Source organism: Octopus sinensis, linkage group LG1 (assembly GCF_006345805.1).
Source record: "Octopus sinensis linkage group LG1, ASM634580v1, whole genome shotgun sequence".
In the NCBI taxonomy this organism is placed as follows: Eukaryota; Metazoa; Mollusca; class Cephalopoda; order Octopoda; family Octopodidae; genus Octopus; species Octopus sinensis.
Genome location: NC_042997.1, coordinates 11,088,420 through 11,111,301, shown reverse-complemented (window position 1 = coordinate 11,111,301; position 22,882 = coordinate 11,088,420). Strand labels below are relative to the sequence as shown.

At 37.3% G+C, this 22,882-nt stretch overlaps 1 protein-coding gene across 1 annotated transcript in view; it reads left to right on the top strand.

Moving 5' to 3' along the window:
• The window catches only part of LOC115218774 (tubulin alpha-8 chain-like), a 42,198-nt gene that overhangs the window by 13,936 nt on the left and 5,380 nt on the right, over positions 1-22,882 (top strand). Inside the window, exon 2 of the mRNA XM_029788705.2 lies at positions 20,155-20,377. Coding sequence (XP_029644565.1) covers positions 20,155-20,377 — 223 coding nt within the window. The remainder of the gene's footprint in view (positions 1-20,154; positions 20,378-22,882) is intronic.

The following is a 22,882-nucleotide window of genomic DNA, read 5'->3' as shown; positions in this document are numbered from 1 at the left end:
ATTGATCCCGCTACTTTACTGCATTTGCCAGAACTTTGATTACATTAAGAAGTCAAACTATTCACAGCAACCTAATATCTCATTGATTGAAATTACAAATCAAATACAAATTTTTCATTAAGCTAATTGCTGGTTACGAATGACTCAATTGCAGTTCTTTAGACAGGTTTAATCCTCTGTATTATATTTACTACTAATTGTAGATTAAAGTATAGCGATATTTGTGGCGGAAGTATTAATAATTGTTTAATATCTAATTAGTTCAAATATCCTTACTGTGGATGTAACTTGGAGGAGGATGTCTGCCATCATTGATTCTGTTATCTTTTATTTGTTTCACTCATTGGATTACGGCCATGCTGGGGCGTCACCTTGAAGGCTTTAGTCGAACAAATCGATCTAATTCTTATTTTTAAAGTCTGGTACTTATTCTATCGGTTTCTTTTGCTGAACCGCTAATTTACGGGGACGTAAAAAAACCAACATCGGTTGTCAAGCTGTGTGGGGAGAAACACAAACACACGCATAAATAATATATACGTCGGGCTTCCATACAGTTGCCATCTATTAAATTCATTCACAAAACATTGGTTGGCCCAAGGCTGTAGCAGAATACACTTGTCCAGCATGCGACGCAGTGGAACTGAACTCGAAGCTAATGGTTGCAAGCGAGCTTCTTAACCACACAGTCATGCATGAGGACTAATCTGTCAGTAGTGATGCTATAATAGTAAAGAGTCTATGTTATTATTATTATTATTATTATTATTATTATTATTATTATTATTATCGTTCTATACAGTGAAAGAGCAATTCTATGCATTGTAGATTATCGTATGACATACACCAGAAGATGAACTAACATTTTGCTCTCATAGGAGACCAAAACAGCAAATTAGTAGGCAACGAATAGTATTTGATTGGAGACAGTAGATAGCATTTTTTTTTCTTATACAGAGACATTTATATGCATTTATTTTACTTACGGCAATTCAACAGGGGTCCACCGACAAAGGTGAACAAAATAAATCTCCTTTATTACTTGAGAGTGAAAATACATTCTATGTTTCACAAATACTGAAATGACTTAAACGAGCAACTGGTGCAAATAGTATATTCTCTACAAATGTTAGAGATATAGACGAGTTCTGAGTCTAATTAAAAACAAATTAAATTGTATTGATCTTTCTGTGAGACGACTAATTAGAACTTCGATGAAAACCGTACAAGTGTACGGTTTTCCTGCGTGATCTACTTTACTGAACGAAAATATTTCTCCTTATCAGCATGTATTGAAATCTTTTGAGTTTGAACATTATCAAAGTCGACGCAGATGTTTCTTGGAGAGGGATTCCTATTATTATTGAATTTTATAAGACATTCATCTTCTTCCCTGTAAGATTTTACCAAAATAAGTATTTTTGTAAAAAAAACAAAAAAACAACAACTTCGGAGTAAATAAATAAATAAATAAAATGTACAAACGTAGGAGTGGCTGTGTGGTAAGTAGCTTGCTTACGAACCACATGGTTCCAGGTTCAGTCCCACTGCGTGGAACCTTGGGCAAGTATCTTCTGCTATAGCCTCGGGCCGACCAAAGCCATGTGAGTGGATTTGGTAGACGGAAACTGAAAGAAGTCCATCGTATATATGTGTGTGTATATGTTTGTGTGTCTGTGTTTGTCCCCCCCCCACATCGCTTGAGAACCGATGCTGGTGTGTTTACGTCCCCGTAACTTAGTGGTTCGGCAAAAGAGACCGATAGAATAAGTACTAGACTTACAAAGAATAAGTCCCGGGGTCGATTTGCTGGACTAAAGGCGGTGCTCCAGCATGGCCACAGTCACATGACTGAAACAAGTAAAAGAGTATAGGTAAGCATATAAAATAAACAAAGTTAAATAAATGCGGGTAATTTTTCATGAATTTCAGATGAACATTAAAAAAATAATGATACATAATGATGAGCCAACGAGTATCTATGTGGTCGCTCGACTTGCTAAACATTTTAATCAAATCTCCTGCAAATAAACCTACAGCATTAAAAAGGTGTGTGTGTGTGTGTTTGTGGAGGTAGATTAGATCAGTGGTTCTCAAACTGGAGTCCGCAGTCCTCCAGGGGACCATGAAGGGACGCTGAAGTACCGTGAAAACGGATGGTTTGAGACATTTTAAGACTCAATAATTCGCATGCTATCATCCTATTTTGTCGTTGATCTCAAAAACCCACGCCACTCCTACACACTCATTTGCTTATCACACTTGCTGTACAACAAATGTGATTGGCCGGTGGAAAATATGCAGATATATAACGGCTGATTGAGCAAGTGCTGTCGGTATTCTACGCTCACATGATTCACCACTCCACTATTGCAATCCACACATTTGCATATCTCTCGTCGTAGCTATCCTCACTGGAGCATGTTCCCGTATGACCTTTCCCTCTTGCCAGACACCCATTCTCATCCCACATGGTGGCTGGGTTAGGGTTAGGGTTAGGGTTGTTTTTCATGGCAACGTGTTCCGACAGAACTGTCTTCTCAACAATTATCAATTCACGGAGCTTTATCTACGGACAAAACAACACCTACATGCATTTTGGATTCCTTCCAGAATTAATAATGAGAGATAAGCTTTATTGTTAATTAGTGCACCCAAAAGCTAGCTACACTAAGATATGTATATATATATATATATATATATATATATATATATAATATATATATATATATATATATATATATACCTGTAATATGAGATAAATTCGAAATAAATATACAATGTAGTTATATTATATTGGTTCACTGAATTTTATCTTTTTTTTTTTTATATAATGCCTCCAAAAAAGAAAATGAGATATGACAAATTTTATTTGAAATTCGGTTTTACTGTGATGAAGTCTGGCGGAGAAGGAAACCACATGTTTTGTGCTCCGAGGTTTTGGCGACCACTTCACTAAAGCCTAGCAAATTAAAGAGGCGCTTCGAAACGAAGCATCCCAATTCAATAAATGGAAATATTGACTTCTTCAGACGCAAAACCGACAGATTGACGAAGTCCAGACTTGATGACATAGAAATGTTTTCGCTGGACATTACAAATGGTTTGAAAGCATCCTACGAGGTTCCAGAATAAATAGCTGTTGCCAAAAAGCTCTACAATATCGGCGAAGAGTTGATATTGCCTTGCTGCAAAGATATCATATCGAACGTGGTAGGAAGTTCTGAACTTCAAAAGCTGAAGCATCTCTCTCTCTCTCTCAAACGATTCTGTTAGCAAGCGAATAAACTGATCTGTTTGATTTCATTCCGTCGCGGTTGGTCTCTAAGATTCATAATTCACTTTTGAACTTTTTCGCGATCCAGCTTGATGAAACGACGGATGTTTCCAACTTAATTAAACTTTTACGTCTATGTACGTTCGTACATAACAATCACCTGGAAAAGGAATTCCTGTTTTGCTGCAAAAACATCAGCACCAAAACAACCCCAAGGGAAATATCTAACGGTGGTGCATCAGCATGGCTGCAGCTCTGAGCTGAAACTACAGAAAAAAAAAGTGGACAAATTTTTTGAGGCACATGATGTCAACTGGGAGCATGTCATTGGCGTGTGCATCGACGGCGCTCCGGCAATGCTTGGTTGCCGTTCCGGTTTTCAAACTTTGATGAAAGAAAAATCCACAGGTGCTCTTGGTGCACACTGTACAATTTATTGACAAGCACTAATGGTGAAGGCCGTGCCTGATGAGTTAAAAAATGTTCTGAATTACATGATTACAACGGTGAACTTCATCAAAGCGAATGCACTCAACTCCCGTCTGTTTGCCGAGTTGTGCAAAGAAAGTGATTTTGAGTCCGAAACGCTTCTGTTGCACTCACAAGTGAGATGGCTTTCGAGAGGAAAAACAATAAAGAGGGTCTTCCTTCTGTGAAAAGAAGTCCACGATTGTTTATAAATGTTAAGGCAGATTTATTCGCCCAATTCGCCGATGTTCGTTTCCTGATTTGCTTGACATTTTTAGTGGTCATATTCGAGTCAGTGAATGCCGTCAATCTTTCACTGCAAGAGCAAGATATAAAACCATGTTTTATTCTCATGAAAAACTAACTTCTTTCAAAATGAAGCTTGAACTTAGGCACCCAAAATTGAATAGAAAGAACTTTGCATCATTTCCTCAGCTAAACATGTTTATTGATGAAAACGAAATTCAAGTCGATGATGATATTGTTGAACTCATGAAAGAACCCGTGTCAATACTTGGCAGAGGAATATTCTCTTTATTTTCCTGATCTTCATGACTTTGATAAATACTTGCGCTTTATCAGGAACCCATTTGTACTTTCTGTTAATTATCTTGCATTTTATAGAGGACCGCGAATCTTCGAAAAAAAAAACCCTGTAAAGGGACGGCACGTAAAATGTTTTTAAAAGTTTGAGAACTAATGTATTAGATAATGTAGCCTTGGATAGGTTATGTCTATAGAAAAGATTGAATGAAGAAAAGTCAGTTATATGATGTTAAATAGTACTGTAATATTTTACGTAAAATTAGCCAAAGAACCCGACTTGACTGTCTACGCTAGTGAGTCCCATTGTGTAATCATCAGTTTGCTCAATTAAGGCTGACCTTTGGTTAAACAAGAGCAGGATATGATAGAGAAGGAAAATTTAATGACGTGAATTATTTTATAATCAATTTCTTAAGAAGAGGATGGGAGTTAAACCAGTTGTTGTTTAGCCACAGGTCAGTCTTAAGTGAGCAGACCTATGATCAAAGGTCTTGCAGCTATGCACATTCCGTACTTCTCTCATAATTTGTATATACTGGATTCATTGAATAGATAATCAAAGCTAGTCCCTTCTCTAGTTGTAGACGTAAAAATATAGCAATGAAGACTAGAGTTGGTGACTGTTTTCCTAGTTTAATTATACAGTCCAGTTTCAGAATTTATCAACGTGATTAATGTATATTCTCAATACTGAAGAATATGCATTCTTTATACCTATTTCTTTACTACCCACAAGGGGCTAAACACACAGGGGACAAACAAGGACAGACAAACGGATTAAGTCGATTATATCGACCCCAGTGCGTAACTGGTACTTATTTAATCGACCCTGAAAGGATGAAAGGCAAAGTCGACCTCGGCGGAATTTGAACTCAGAACATAACGACAGACGAAATACGGCTACGCATTTCGCCCGGTGTGTTAACGTTTCTGCCAGCTCGCCACATTGCTTTATACCATGGTCACCAAGAACAAGGGTTCTCAAACAAATACCAGTATCCCTTCACACTTTGTTAATGACAAGATAAACTAGGGTTTAACAACCATATAATTGTTCCCCATGGTGTTGGACAAGTTTTAAACCATTTTAATTTGTTAAATATGGCGATTTTCACACACTTCTTTTCAATCCTTACACCCCTCTCCTAATGAGAGGTCACACCACTTATATCATGCGGTTCCGGTTGTAAGTACAGAAACCTATAAGCATGCACACTAGTTAATAGTACCATTACAAATATTACAGTATCACAAAACTATTGAATACAGAAAGTTGTTATCCTTGTTCTTGAGTCCTAAGTTAACTCTAATCAAGTAGACTTATAATTTTTCAGTCGTGACCATCCTGTCTTTTTATTTATTAGGGTCTACAATGTCCAGTGTATGTTTTTTTAGACAGTATGCAGGGAGTCAAGGGAGATTTGGTTAGTATCTCTAGAAGATCGCGCGACCATATAGAGGCTCTCTTGTTGGTTCAAGTTAACGGTGTAATTGATCAGTATTAACACAGTATTAATGTGGAATAAATTTAAGGTGGAAAGCAGGCAGAATCGTCAGTACACACGTAAAATGCTTCGCGGCATTTTATTTGTCTTTACGTTCTGAGTTTAAATTCCGTCGAAGTCGACTTTACCTTTCATCCTTTCGGGGTCGGTAAAATAAGTAGCAGTTGAGCACCGGGGTTGATATAATTGACTTGTAAGTCTCCCAAAATTGCTGGCCTTGTACAAATAGTTGAAACTAATACGTAATAAAGTTCATTTAGGATGAGTTAATGTCATATTGTTGATAGAAATCTATATACAGGATTCAGAGCTCTATTTTGCAAATAGGAAAATAATTGTAACGGGTGAATAATTATATAACTAAAACAAAAATACATATTTACATATTTATCCCTCTCATTAGTGTGATCAAAACTATCATCTGACCTTTTATATCAATCCTATTGTTGATCTCTTCCCCCACATTGATTTCAGAAACGAGTGAAATGGTAATTGTTACATTTATACCAGATCACAGATTCTTCGTAATTGATTCTCTCTCTCTCTCTCCCTCTCTCAAATCTGTATTCTTAGGGACTAACATTTTAAAGTTGTTGGCGAAGATACTAATACCCTAGTTTTGTATCTTGTAACGCATACAATATTTCATTTTTTTTTCGATATATAGATTATCGTAGACTGCTAACTATTGCACCAACAGATCTTTGCAAATATGTGTGAAGTTGTACTTTTAAATATATTGGATAAAAACACAATCAATATTCGTAGATACTGAATTAAGTATTTATGAAAATTGCTCCCGGTATTAGGCCTGAAGCTTTACACACACGTCATGATCTTCAGTTAAGCAGACGGTATTTATAAGCGGCGTGTTGGCAGAATCGTTAGCATGCCAGGCGAAATGCTAAGTGGTATTTCGTCTGCCGTTACGTTCTGAGTTCAAATTCCGCCGAGGTCGACTTTGCCTTTCATCCTTTCGGGGTCGATTGAATAAGTACCAGTTACGCACTGGGATCGATATAATCGACTTAATCCATTTGTCTGTCCTCTCTGTGTTTACCCCCTTGTGGGTATTTATAAGCACATATACACTATTTATACTAGTTCGGGGCAAATTGAATCTCGTAGAAAATGAATATTGAGAGAGAGAGAGAGAGAAATATAAATATGTGTGGTTGTAAGTACATTAAAGTATAATGTAAAAAAATAGGGGACGTTGTAGTTTAGAAAGATAAAGTGAAGCAAACTTAATTGCATACATGATGGGTATGCCCATCCTCATGGGTGAGGGTCAGGGGCCTCAGACAACTGTCACTCTTCTCTACACATTGATGTCTTGTGCAGCAACTGTACATTCTGCATGGGTCCGCTCAGTCCGGTCCTTGAAGTCATCACTCCTTTGTCTTTGTCGTTTGCTGGCCCGTTTACCGTCCACTCAGTTTCCAAGAAAGTGAGCATAGATGTTCTACGCCCTGATGACGTGGTCAAAATATTGCAGCTTTAGCTGTTAGATTGTCATCAGCAAGTCCCATTCTACTCTCATCTCTGTCAAACTGATCTGCATCAACCTCAGTTATTTGGTGTCCACCACTATTACGGTGGACACATTCATGATTCACATTCTAATGCTACCGGCCAAATTAGGGTTTTTAGAAGTTATAGCTTGATGTTTTTGCTGAGGGTACAGTCTCTCCATATTGTACTGAATGACATCAGGGTTGATCTTTCTGCACAAAGTCTTGCTCTGATTTCCCAACTGCAGTCTACACAATGGAGCCCAGGTACTTGAACTTGTTAACCTGGGCTAGCTTCATCTCTTGGTATTGTACGGTAGCTGTTCCGGTTATCTAGTGGCTGTCATGTTCTTTTTGGTACTGATCTCTAGGTGAAGCTCACTGGAGTTTCAATTAAATTTGTTAATCTGTCTCTGAAGCTCATCCGGTGAAGTAGTCATCAGTATAACTGGAGTTATTTTAGTTGCCAGCCGCTGGTGCATAGATCGATCCAACCGAAGTAGTTCATTGATCCAAGATTTCTTTGCCAAACTCCTTTTCTGATGCTAAACCAGTGTCCCACTCAGCCAACTGCTGACCACATACGGTCTCCTCAGAAAGTTGACTGCTGAACCATCGATTCTCATCGTCTATAACACCTTCTACAATGTGAAAAAATCCAGACTGAGCCAAATGTCTTTATAATCAGTGAATGATATATACAGTAGAACATTATATTCCTTGACTTTCTCCATGGTAGTCTTGATATTAAAAATATTGCTTCTCAGGTCCACTCTTTTATGAAACCCCATCTCCACTTTCACGAGTTGTTCTTTCGTAGCCCGTTCCCCACTCTTCTGTAGATTTCTCAAGAAGATCTTGTGGGTGTGTTTGATGAAGGCTGTGGTATAATGCTCCGAGCATTCAACAGTGCCTGAATGCTTGGGCAATTTAATGAAGACAACTTGCATCCAGTCCGTTGGCCATTTGCCCATCACGCAGATCTTGTTACATTGCTTGGTGAGGACCTTCGTCATTATTTTACTATTTCTTTTCAGTAACTTCGCAGGAAGAACGTTTGGAAGGCGCTGGATTCCTTCTTTCACTTCAGCGTCAAGAATTTTAGGCATGAAGTGTGACATGTTACTGTTGCCTTTACTATCACCATTTGCATCAATAACGACTTGGGTATAGATATTCTCTCCTTATTCCTTCCACCTCCTCGGGACGTCTTTTATGTCTATCAGGATTCGGCGCTCATTATCCTTGATATTGCGTTGTTTTGCTTACAACAAACACAGATGAACTAGGAAAATTTAATTTTAACAAGGCGATCGAGACAAGACATGGTTTCGCTACAGATTAATAACCACGATAGAATATTCTATACCAGGCAGCAAAATGCATCCTCGTAAATATCAAAAATGCCAAATAAATGGGACAAGAATGAGCTAGAGAAGGCTAGCAGAGTATTTTCCCAAATATATCAGTAAAAGTAGTGTATTGCCAATTGTGGTAATCAGGATTAAACAACGGAGCGCAGTAAAATTGAGATAGCGTGTTCAACTGATTCTGCTTGGTATATACAAGGGAAACGATGGAATACAGAAATAAAGAAAAACCCAAAGTAAAAGAGACAGGAAACAATGTGAAAAACTAAAGGAAGATATTTACGGTCCCTATTATCCCCTAACTATTATTGTATAAGCTGATGCAAAACAAACGGACTGCATCGACAGTTGAGTGACGTTTGTTACGCAAATAGAATCAAGAAAGCGAAATCATGGACGCTGACAAAATGAATGGGTCACATTCAAAATAAACTTCTGAGGACTCAGGGAAAGCTACCAGGGAACCCAGACTGGCCCTAGCTTGGCTCCACTAATAATATACGTGTGTCTGTGTGTGTGTGCGAGAGAGTTTATCTCTCTCCCCTTCTCTCTCTCTCTCTCTCTCTCTATATATATATATATATATATATGCGTTTATGAATTTGCGTTGCAAGATTCCTGATGTGAAACCGTGTGTTGAAACATATATTGTCGTATTTCAGGATGGTCATTTATTTATTATTTTTTTTACCAAATAAACACACGCACTATATATTCGTCCTTCGCCCTTTTATTACTGTTCTTATTTTACTTCATGTCCATTGTCCGGAAATCTTTTGTCACACATCTGCGACCTCTTCAGCGACACTTTCCGTCCTCGTGTGTGCTCCTGCTCCGCTTAATCCATTGGACTCAGCGGAACAGGAGCACATACGAGGAAGAACGAATATATAGTGCGTGTATTTGTTTGGCAAAAAAAAAAAAAAAGAAAGACCATCCCGAAATACAACAATATATATATATATATACTAGCAGTATCGCACGGCGTTGCTCGGGTTTGTTTCGACCCTTTAAAATTGGAATTTTTGAAAAGTAAAAATTTTGCATTATGTAGTTTGTTATTCTCTTTGAGTGACCATTTTTCTGGTTGAAATACACCGAAAAATGGCGACACAGCAGTCAAAAAATCGTAAAAAATAGTGATTTTCATAGAAAAAAAAAAGCACCTTTTTGATTTCAACATGGTCCGATTTGAATTTTATCTTCTACGGAATGAAGAGCAAGCCTTCTATCAAACTCTCAATTTTGGTCAACTTGCGCACAGGGTCTCAGTGGTGATAGTGTTAGTAGAAGGCTACCAAACCTGCCACACACAGACTTCAGCTTTATATATATATATATATATATATATATATATATATATATATATATATATATATATATATATATATATATATATTTATTTATTTATTTATAAAATTTATGAATAAATGGAGTTGAACGACAATTAACAAATTTCCTTTATTTTCGACATATGTCATTATTTTATTCATAAATTTTATAAAAATACACACAAATTTCCACACGAAAACACGTAGTCTCTGCCCTAGGCACGTAACTTCAACCGTGTTATTTCTGATGTGAATTTGCTACCCAGGTATCGGTTAAACGAATTATCCATAAAAAGATATTTCATTTTTCTACTCAAATATAATATATATATATATATTATATATATATATATTATATATATATATATATATATAGAGAGAGAGAGAGAGAGAGAGAGAGAGATAGAGAGAGAAAGAGATAGATAGATAGATAGATAGATAGATAGATAGATAGATAGATAGATAGATATAGATATAGATATATATAATATACATACATACACACACACATAATTTTTTTTTGCAGTATTTAAACTAGTTATTAAATGGAGTGGCAAGGCTCTTTAGTTTGAGTCAAGACAGCTCTTCGGGTTTGTGGTTAGCAGAAATGGTTGACGTGTGCAAATATATAGGTGTGCTTTTGAATAAACGTGCACTTGTTTTGTCTGTGCGTGTGTGTATTTGTATGCGTGTATGTATGTATGTCTTTATGTTCATGTTTATGCATGTATGCACGTGTATGTGCGCATTCATAATAGATTTTACCCTCTTATATCTAAGACTTCTTTTTATATGGTTAGGAGAGATATTAGGGTAATTTATATGATATTAATATTTATTATTAGTGATTTTTTTTTTCTTTATCGACATCAGGCCTTTTGTAAAAATTTTTACTAAAAACATCTAAATCGGGTTATTTCAATGTAGCTGATATTGCACGTCTTCTTTTGCCCTCTACATCATTGCTGTCACTGATTATAATGACCACAGAGTGAAATTTTGGCACCTTGTTCATTGTAAACCCGCCCTCACTTCAAGTGATAAAAGAAACAGAAGACAAAACAAAAGGGAGAAGGAAGAATGCAAATGGAGAATCACACACAAAAAAAAAAAAAAACGACAAATACCACCACCATTACTACTGCTGCTGCTACTACTACTACTGCTACTACTGCTGCTGCTACTACTACTACTACTACTACTACTACTACTACTACTACTACTACTACTACTACTACCACTACTACTACTACATAACAAACATTAAGTGTTGAATTATATAAAATGTAGGAAGCAAGGTGTTGGAAAGATTACTTAAACGCTGTTGCCAAATGTTCAGTTATTTTACTGATCTTAACCTTCGTTCATCGTCTGCTAAAACCGCATTGTCTATTACGTCAGCCAGAAATTAACCAATGGGTGCTCAATGCTCCTTTTCCTTGCAGTTCCTCCTCTTCTCTCTCTCGCTCTCTGTATGTCACTTTCTCTCTCTGTCTGCATATTCGCATGTCTCTCTCACTCTCTCTGTCTTTGTTTCTATTTCTCTGTCTGTCTCTCTTTCCCTCTCAGTATTGTTATACTTGACCCCCACCACCACCTTCTTTTCCTATCTTCTCTTCATTTCTCTCTTCTTTCGATTCATTTTCCCCATTCCCGAATCTTTTATCTTTTCACTAATATCGAACTTATTTTAGAATGTATTTTCTAAAATTCAGCCTATAGTTTTACTCTGCTATGTAATGAATGATCATATTTTCCAATATATCTGTTAAAACATATTCCCCAGAGAGCGAATGTAATTAGCAATTTATTCATTTGTTTGTTAATCATTCATATTTAATAATGCTGTCAAAATTTCATTTCTTTTCTCTAAATTGATGTGTAGCTGTTCTCTCTCCCCTATGACTTGAAATAATTGAACAATCATACAAACTACGAAGTCATCTCTTTGTTTATAATCTCTGGGTTTGTTGCCCTAAACCAGTGGTTCTCAAGGGGACCCACACGACCTTTACGGGCCCATATAAGATTTTGTGAGAATTTTATGTGCTATAAATCGGTTACACTTCTACGATACACAAAATATTTTAACTATTTTTTTTATACAATTCCTAATGATATTTAATTATAAAAATATAATAGGACTTATAGGGGTCTATCCGAGTAAAACAGGAATCAAAGGGTCTGTCCATAGGTAAAAATGGTTGAGAAGAACCACTGCTCTTAACTAAAATCCGACAAGCTATTTAATGTTAAATTAAAATTTATATAAGGCAACAGAATGGACAGAAACAATAGAACACCAGACTAATATTAATTCTTGTCAAAAGAAACTTATATTTAATTCTATCCCTCGTTGTTATCATTTCAAGTCCTGTTGGGTTCACTTTAGCTTTCATGCTCTTATCTTCAATTATAATTCCATTTATATTTAGGATGTATTATAGAACTCGACTTCAGTACTTCACTAGTACTTTATCGATACTCAAAAGAACAAAAGCAGAGTTGATATCGGCAGCAATTCAACTCAGATGAGCAACAGCCATTTTACCCAACCCTCAAAAGATTCTTCGAACTGATAAATACACAATACCAGTAATATACTCATTAAAACATTGTAATTACTCGTATGAAAATTGGCTTGTTACAGAAATCTATGTTTACTCTATACTTTACGATAGAATTTCTTTTAATATTATGCCGCGATGTTCCATCGACAAAATGCAACTTGAAATCCACTCTACAGTAGTAATAGTTGTATTTTAGATAAAATGTTTGTTAAGATATTGATTTCTGAGAAGGAGATACAAGGTCAATGTTTTTAGGGGGATGTATATAGACAAATAAATCTACTTATAACATTTTATTAGTACTTGTTTCATAGATCCCAGCGAGATAAAAAAAATAAAATCGATCCTGATATAAAATATCGAACTGCAAACTGTAAAGCATCCAGTTAGGATTTAAATTTATTGGCTATTTTCATTGCCAGGAAGAAAAAATTATGAAAACAATGGAAAAAATATTATTTAAAGCAGCTTTTTACATAGCAAAAATATATCAAAGATGCAAGAATACACACGCACGTACGAATACGCTAACCAATGGTTTCAGGCAAAGACGTCTTTACAATTATTCAAGTGTGCCACATGGAAGTGTTTGCATTCTCATCCATTTTGTAAGCGAATACATGAAGTAACTTCGTGTATTCTCATTCAAAATGGAGACGAGTATCAGCACTTCCTTGTTACACACTTGAACAATTGTAAAGATGTATTCGCATGAAACCATTGGTTATCTTGTTAACCCACAATTAAAGAGTATATATATATATATATATATATATGGGTGGAGGAAAATTGGTAACTGGGGGAAAATGAGTAATTTCTGATTTTGCATAGTTACGAAGTATAGCCAAGCAGAAAAGATCCTTTCCATGATCCTCTCGGCAGCGTGAGCAAAACTTCACCCACGAGCGATTGTCTTACCACTACTGAATTAAAAGTTCCTTTACCAGTTCGTACCACCTCATAGAAACTCCCTCATTAGTTTGAAGAATAATTGATGATACTCTCATAAACCCGAGTCCGATATTTTACTGTGTCTAGCTTATGGTATTTTCTGCTTGTATTAACATCTCTCTGAAGTCAACTTTACCTTTCATCTTGCCTAAAAGTGAACATCTATAATTGAAATTGAATCCTTCGGTTGTTCTAAAACATATGACTCCAGTGCTTACGAGGAAAATATATACATGATATTCTTCTACGGTTTGTTCATGGCCTATAGATGTAACGCTTTCAACAATCCATCTTAGCTATGGGCAATCGAAAAAATAATCTATCTATAGTATTATTCTGACACGATACGGCAGTGTTGGTAACGTTATAACAAATCTTAAACTGCATTTACTAATTCTTATTTTCATATCGAAAAAATGTCTTTTGACTGAGCTTGTACCCACAATCTCAGTGAAAGAAGCTTCAATAAGCTGTGGAATTTACATAATTTCAACAATCTTACAGTTTTCAAAATAACCGGGCAATTTTCACGGGTACTAATAGTTGATAAATAGTTAGGTAGTCACAAGAGAGTTTTCCAAAACAATTAACTTTGAAAAAAAGTTCGCTTCATTTGTTTAGAATCCAAGAGATAATTATTGAGATCAAATGCAAATCGTGAAAACTGGACACACAATTGAAAGACAAAATAATCTCTATTTACTCATAACATTTAAATACAAAGAAACAGGGAAAAGAAAGGAAAAGGGGTGAGTTGGGGGTAAAGCAACAGAAGCTGGAGAAGGAGAGGCGATGGACCACATACTCCAGAACGAATGGTGTATTCAGTCGTGCAACGCAGTAATGACTGCTGTGGTATGGCCGTGGAGAATAGCCAGTGACAGTCGTTTAGGCAGCCACTTCCATCTCGAAGTATGTTACAGATGTCATTGATCGTCTGTCATATCGAGACTGGTATTTATTTCGCGGCGAGCTGGCAGAAACGTTAACATGTCGGGCAAAATGCTTTGTGGTATTTCGTCCGCCGCTGCGTTCTGAGTTCAAATTCCGCCGAGGTGGACTTTGCCTTTCATCCTTTCGGGGTCTCTAAATTAAGTACCAGTTACGCACTGGGGTCGATATAGTCGACTTAATCCGTTTGTCTGTCCTTGTTTGTCCCTTCTGTGTTTAGCCCATTGTGGGTAGTAAAGAAACAGGTATTTATTTTATAGATATCATAGGAATAAAGGTAATTTTCATTTTATTGAGATTTCAATGAAAATGAATACACAGTCACAGTTTATTTGCATCTAGTGTCGTTGCGAAATTGACCCAAGATGGCCTTTTCAATAGCTTAGGATGAATGATAAATTGATAGGTTTCATTATTTAACAATCCATTACAATTCACTCGTCCAGCCTACCGCCAACTGAACTGGTGATGATAGTAATAGAAGGAAGAGTTTCATATGTAAAACAGTTGGTTAAAAAACTTCGATTAATTATCCGATTAGCGGGCAACGACTCCCGTTCAGAGTGTTTAAAATTTAAAAACATTTACTCCAATAAGGTTTCCGAAACAAAAAATTTTAGAAAATAAAAGACGATATAGATGGGTTTGGATTTGGGTCTTAGACTCCAAAAGTCATTTATACAAATTCATGCCATCGGCCCATTTTAATTACTTCCTTTTGCTAATTTTTGTTCCGAAAATTTAGTGCGGATAATGCAGAAAAATAACAAAAAAACATAAAGACAACTTAGTCATAGTGTAAGGGAAATAATTGTAATACATAATCTTTTACAGTTGCTTCCCTTGCACCATCATCATGATCAATAATTTTTATCTTTGACTCAATGCCATAATCCACGGTGAATGAACATTAGCACAGGTCAATACGATTATATGACTTACCGATTTTGCCGAAGGATGAAAGGTAAAGTCGTAATCGTCGGATTTTGTAAAGGGTCGTAAAATGAATATGGTATTCTCTGTTATTCTCCTGTTTCTTTTATTTCACAGCTTTCATTACCATTATCATCATTAATACCTTAGTTACAGAATGAAAAACACAGAGCATCCATTATTCTGTACAGAGCTTGCGAAGCCAAACATCAAATAACTGAGTTATCCTCAGAGCGGAGATGTGGGCTGAGTACTTGCAGCAGAAAGAAGTCTGCTAAAAGCCCTGAAAACCAAAATGGTTATGGCTGAAGCCATGTTATTTCACACTCCTTCTAAACGTGTTATTTTATACAACTATTTTATTTTCAGGATCCTTTCGGTTTGAACGGTAGTTTTTTCTAGTGGTGTCATATGAAATTGTCACCCATAATTATGACCCTAGTATCGATCTATTGCATTTCAATCTGTTTTAGGGTTAGGGTTAGAGGTGGGTGGACTTCAGAGCAAGGTTCTGTCCTACTAAGGATGTCAGAGCTGAAGTGACATTAGTTGCATGTCCAGTTAGAAAAATTATTGACTTGAACCTTAGTTATGCCAAGGCAGCTCCGGTGGTAACTTAGACTACACAAGTGGTATTTGATGGTCTTCAAATAGCAACTTGTACGGGTGCATAGAACACAGCTTGGAGATGAAATGGCACTATCATTGGGGTCAGCATTAGAATTAGGATCAGATGGTGAGGGGGGGGGGGAAGGATGGGACTGGCGGTAGAGGGGGTAGCTGAGTGAACAACATTAACTCTGGTGGTGGGATTCGATTGGGGTGCAGGAGGTGATGCAGGCAGGCTAGCTATAACAGGAGTGTTGGGATGAATAAGGGGAGGTGGGGAAGGTTAGTGATGGAGGTAGAGAGGAAAGCTGGATGAAGAGTGTTAATACTGGCAGTGGGGTTTGGCTGGGGGTGCAGGAGGTGATGGCGGTAGACTGGCTATTATGGGAGTTGTAGGGTGAATAAAGGGATGATCAGGCCTAATACCAGCCGAATCTGATGGTGGAAGGGGTTGGGGAGAAATAGGGGGGGGGATGCGAATTAACTTCCCTAGAATGTGATGGAGGAGGTAGGAAGCGAGAGGACAAAAGCTGGTAGGGTGTGACAAAATTGTTTAACCATGTTGGTCTCCTGGTTACTCGTCACATACTCTTTACTCTTTTACTCTTTTACTTGTTTCAGTCATTTGCTGGAGCACTGCCTTTAGTCGAGCAAATCGACCCCGGGACTTATTCTTTGGAAGCCTAGTACTTATTCTATCGGTCTCTTTTGCCGAACCGCTAAGTGACGGGGACGTAAACACACCAGCATCGGTTGTCAAGCAATGCCAGGGGGACAAACACAGACACACAAACACACACACACACACATACATATATATATATACATATATACGACAGGCTTTTTTCAGTTTCCATCTACCAAATTCACTCACAAGGCATTGGTCGGCCTGGGGCTATAGCAGAAGACACTTGTCCAAGATGCCATGCAGTGGGACTGAACCCGGAACCATGTGGTTGGTTAGCAAGCTACTTACCACACAGCCACTCCTGCGCCACTCCATGGCTCAAAACTTTTTAATTAATTTTACTTTGTTTTTCCTCCCCTTCGACAGACTGTCAATGCAACATCCAGCCAAGCCATTGTGTAGCAGAAGTGCGATAATAGAAAAGTTTGGGGCATTAAAACATTAAAGAGGGAAAAAATGAAACTGAAGAATTTGACGTGTACCAAAATTAAACAACAACAAAAAATAAAGATATAGGTAAACACAAAGATACAAAAAGAAACAAAAGAAAATAACAAAAGTTAAAAAAAGAAGAAGAAAAAAGAGCAGGGTGGAAGGAAAAGGAATAAAAATTACAAATGTTCAAGAATACAAAAGCAATGTATAAGCATGGACATTCATAAGTGTCATGTCAGTTCTTTTTTAAACTGTTTCTTACTTTCATTGCAACCTCTGTGCTTGCAGCTCTTGTCTCAGGATTTAAGCTAACCATTGAAGCTTTTTACAAAAGATGGAGGAAAGCAATGGAGAATAATCTTCATCAGCATTGGTATTGGCTGCAGAAAGCTATGGATATACAAACTGATGCTCCAACAGTACAAGATGAAGGTGCAAACTGTTGAAAGTTTCCTAGCCACTACCCGACACTCTATTGACAGCTTGCAAGCCAAAACCTTGGGTTCACTGTCAATTAATGAATATGACACTCTTCTAAAAAGTATCTAGTAGTCCTTAAATTTAAAGTTCAATTGTCTTTTTTTTATATAACTTTACATAAAAACAAACATTAATAGGTGCAGGAGTGGCTGTGTGGTAAGTAGCTTGCAAACCAACCACATGGTTCCGGGTTCAGTCCCACTGCGTGGCATCTTGGGCAAGTGTCTTCTGCTATAGCCCCGGGCCGACCAATGCCTTGTGAGTGGATTTGGTAGGCGGAAACTGAAAGAAGCCTGTCGTATATATGTATATATATATGTATGTGTGTGTCCGTGTTTGTCCCCCTAGAATTGCTTGACAACCGATGCTGGTGTGTTTACGTCCCCGTCACTTAGCGGTTCGGCAAAAGAGACCGATAGAATAAGTACTAGGCTTACAAAGAATAAGTCCCGGGGTCGAGTTGCTTGACTAAAGGCGGTGCTCAAGCATCGCCGCAGTCAAATGACTGAAACGAGTAAAAGAGTAAAGAGAGAGAGACTATATATATATATACATATACATATATACACATACACTTGCACATGTGTGTATGTATATATATATATACTAGCAGTATTGCCCAGCGTTGCTCGGGTTTGTAAGGGAAATAACTATAAAGCATTTTTAGAGAGTTATAGCCAAAAAATAGCAAAAAAATGGAAAAAATTATGGTAAATTTATTTTGAGAGTTAAAAAGGTGGAGTTGCGTCCCCTAGACAGTCTGTGGTTTGTGTTTCTGATTCTCGACCCCATGTCGAATTTATCGATTTATTTCAGAACTGGGGGAACTTTTCAAAATTTTCGCTGCGTTAGTTTTGAATTATGACATTGGGCTATGTGTGTGTCAAGTTTCATCAGAATCGGTTGAAAGCCGTGGTCAGGGTGAGGGTACAACCTAACAGACACACAGAAACACACACAGACAAACTGCCGTTTATATATAGAGAGATATATATATGTGTGTTTGTGTGTGTGAGTGTGTGTATGTGTATGCACACATATATATACACATACACACACACAAGTGTGTGTAAAAGTGAGACAGAGAAATCACATGTCTGGAAGCCTGGTTTAGTTGCTTTAATAATTCATTGGAAACATTTTGATCAGATCATTTCAGATATTAACATTAAATATATAATTACTAGATATTTATGTAGAGAAGAGGTGTAGCTGGACTTCCCCAGATATTTAAGTAATACTCTATAATTCTAAGGTTGAATGTAAGCTTTGCTGAGAGTTGGCAACTGATCAGAGCTGAATTATTTCCAGGCTTTATAGTGGAATACTAGTTTTGGATGTAGTTTTGCTATCAGAAATCTTCAGAGGTTGTGAAGCCTAGAATTTGGAGCAAGTTTGAAGGGTTTAGTTTTGTTGTTCAAGTGTAAGTCATGCTGTTGAAGGAAACAAAGGATGTTTCCAAGGTCTCTATTCATGGACTCTGTGTTTTGAAACTGGGATAGCCATGTATCTACTCTGCAGCAAGTCACCTATATCTGTTCCCTCTGTACCTTAAATCTCTCAATAGGCACAAAGCCATGCTCCCTCAATACTACTTCCCACTGCCTGTTGAGGGGGGTGTTGTCAGTGCTGGTGCCAAGAAGAAAGCACTGGTGATGGTGCCATGTAAAAAAAGCACTGGTGCTAGTGCCACATAAAAACAATCAGCACACTCTGTATAGTGGCTGGCATTAAGAAGGGCATCCAGCTGTAGAAACCATGCCAAAACAGACTATGGAACCTGGTATGGCTTCTTGCTTCAGCATTTTTATGTTTATGGACATCTATTCCAATCTATAGAAATATGCAACAGTCAGTCATATACTAAAAAGAGATAATGTCTCTGAATCTGCCAGCAATAGATTTATTGCTTTTATTTCTAGCAAAAGTGTGGAGGCGCAATGGTCCGATGGTTAGGACAGCAGACTCGCAGTTGTAGAATCGCGGTTTCGATTCCCAGACCGGGCTAACCAAAGCCTTGTAAGTGGATTTAGTAGACAGAAACTGAAAGAAGCTTGTCCTATATATGTGTGTGTGTCTTTGTTTCTGTGTTTGTCTCTCACCACCGCTTGACAACCAGTGTTGGTAAGTTTATATCCCCATAACTTAGTGGTTGGGCAAAATGAGAATAAGTACCAGGCTAAAAAAAAAAAAGAAAGTTTTGGGATTAAGTCATTCAGGTAAAAGTTCTTCGAGGCAGTGCCCCAGCATGGCCACAGCCTAATGATTGAAACAGATAAACGATAAAAGATAAATCAAATAATAAATGCAGTGTCTGTTGAGATATGGTAATTCTACGTACATTTACATTCAATTTTGTATTACCATTATTCATTATTGCTAGCCACCAGTGAATAATCAAACAAAATTATATGGTAATCCTGTAAGGGACATGAAACTAATGTACTTAAATTGAAAGTATACTTAAACTAGAATATCTTCCATTTCATGTTCTTAAATTATAATTTTTGTCGTTTCATTTTCTAGCGAGAATGTATCAGCATCCATGTTGGACAGGCTGGTGTGCAAATGGGCAACTCATGCTGGGAGTTGTATTGTCTGGAGCACGGGATTGAACCTGATGGGAAAAAGTCTGAAGAACAAAATGCTGAGAATACAGATGACTCTTGTAACACTTTCTTTTGTGAAACAGAGAAAAAAATGCATGTACCTCGTGCCATATTCATAGATTTGGAACCTACTGTAATTGGTAAGTATTGGTCTTTGTTCTGTCCCTTTATTATTATTATTATTATTATATTATTATTATTATTATGTGAGAGAGCAGTACATGCCATCAAAGTGACACTGAGGTAAAATATATGAAGCCCAATATACCCATCATGACTACCCGTCTGATAAAGGTACACCAGGCACATGCATCACGACCATATGTGCACGACATGGTGATCTCATATCAAGATAAACAGCACATGACCTTGCAGGTAGGGCCCAGTTAGAATAATCTTCTGGTCGAGTAATCCATCCCGCTCAAAATGTCCCCGAATAAGGGTTGTTTAAGGATGATGAACGAATCACCCGTGTTTCCAGAGGTGAATTATTCAAACCCAAAAGAATCCCTCTCAACACACGGCTATGATGCTCCCCCACTACTTCTGGTCGTGATCAGAGATGCACATGTTGTCAGCCACTAAGGGACATGCTCAACTGGTTACGGTCAAACAACTGACAAGCAAATCTGTGGTATTGAACAGAATATTTGCTCTAGCCCATCTTTTATACCAAGACAAAACAATATACATGGTAACACTTCCAATCAGTTAAGATCAGGAGCCATGAGAGCCACTGCCTGGTACTGCATCAGGGCAGTTATTATTATTGTTGTTGTTATTATTATTATAATTTTTATTATTATTATTATTATTATTATTATTATTATCTGCAGCATCTTCTCATTGCTATGGCCATGTCATCATTAACATTTTCATTATCGTCACTACTTTCTCCTCCTTGTCCTTTTCCAACTCCTCAGCTTCTTCCTTTACCCTACTTTCATAGCATCAGATACTGACCTAATTTATTGTCAACTGTACTCTACCTAGCAATGTGACTTGAATGAGAAGGCGGTAAGCTGGCAGAAATGTTAGCACACCGAGCAAAATGCTTAGCAGTATTTTGTCTGTCTTTACATCCTGAGTTCAAATTCCGTCAAGGTCAACTTTGCCTTTCATCCTTTCGGGGTCAATAAAGTACCAGTTGCATACTGGGGTCGATCTAATTGACTGGCCCCCTCCCCCCAAATTTCGGGGGCGATTTGTTCAGTATATATATATATATATATCATCATATATCATCATCATCATCATCATCGTTTAACGTCCGTTCTCCATGCTAGCATGGGTTGGACGGTTCGACCGGGGATCTGGGAAGCCAGAAGGCTGCACCAGGCTCCAGTCTTATCTGGCAATGTTTCTACAGCTGGATGCCCTTCCTAACGCCATATATATATATATATATATATATATATATATATTGCTTTCTTTGTAACTGGGTTCCACTCTATAAAGTTACACAGTGAATCTCATAACCTAATAGTTCACTGAACACTATATCTTCATGTAGTATGTCCAAATCAGCTTAGCAGAGCATGCCTTTTTTTTCAAGCTGTACTCCCATACCCATAGACAGTGTTGAATTTTGCACTACAAACTAATAAAGCTCTTATGAGTTTTCCAGTGTTTACACTGTCGTTTAGTGAAACTAAGTAGACTGGGCTACTTGAGAGTTGAATGTTTTGTTTGAAGCCACAACACAGGTGTAGGACATGAAATGTCAGTCTTTCAGCTGATTGTCTGGTGTTCTGTCAACTTAGCCATACATGTGCTTTATAAGTTTATAATGAAACATAAACAGATATTTATGTACAGAACTGGTTGATACTGGCTGCCTCTTCTTTCTTACAATAGTGTAGTCTATTGAGAAGATACATTAGTATGGCTACTGGTTGCCTTTTCCTACATGAAATCAAAGGCACAATGGAACAGAAAATCGAATTTTTACTTTTTTTGCAATGATTTGGTCTGGGGGAAGAAGCAGGTACATGGCCTTTGAAGACCATCTAAAACCAGTAAAGTTGATGCAAATGATGTATATTTCAGAGGATGACACTCTGAAAAGAAAGTTTGGAGCATCTGTTGTAAGGCACAGAGAATAAATGCAATATGAGTGATGTAAAGAGGAGAGACAAATGTCAATAATAAGTCTAGTGGACCTGGGTGGACCAGGGTGCACATGGTTAGAGACCATCTAGTTCTGAAGAGCAGAGTGAAACAATATGTCAATGCGGTCAAAGTTTGGAGTATGCTGCATCATGCTGGTGAATCAAACTATATTTATTATTCTGTCTTATTTTATATATTCATCAAAGAGTTTTTACAGTTTTAAAACAATTCTAACCATTAAGTAAAACTGTATTTCCAGAATAGATCTCAAAGTTTCAGATAGTTTGTTTTATTCAAGAAAATATAAATTTTCACCAATTATCAAGTCCTTTGAGCAGTTCCAACATCTTATGTACAAATAAGAGTCATACAAGACAAACTGTATGCCATAACAAGTTGTGACATGTATATCATCATCATCGTTTAACATCCGCTTTCCATGCTTAGCATGAGTTGGATGATTTGACTGAGGTCTGGTGAACCAGATGGTTGCAACAGACTCCAATCTGATCTGGCAGAGTTTCTACAGCTGG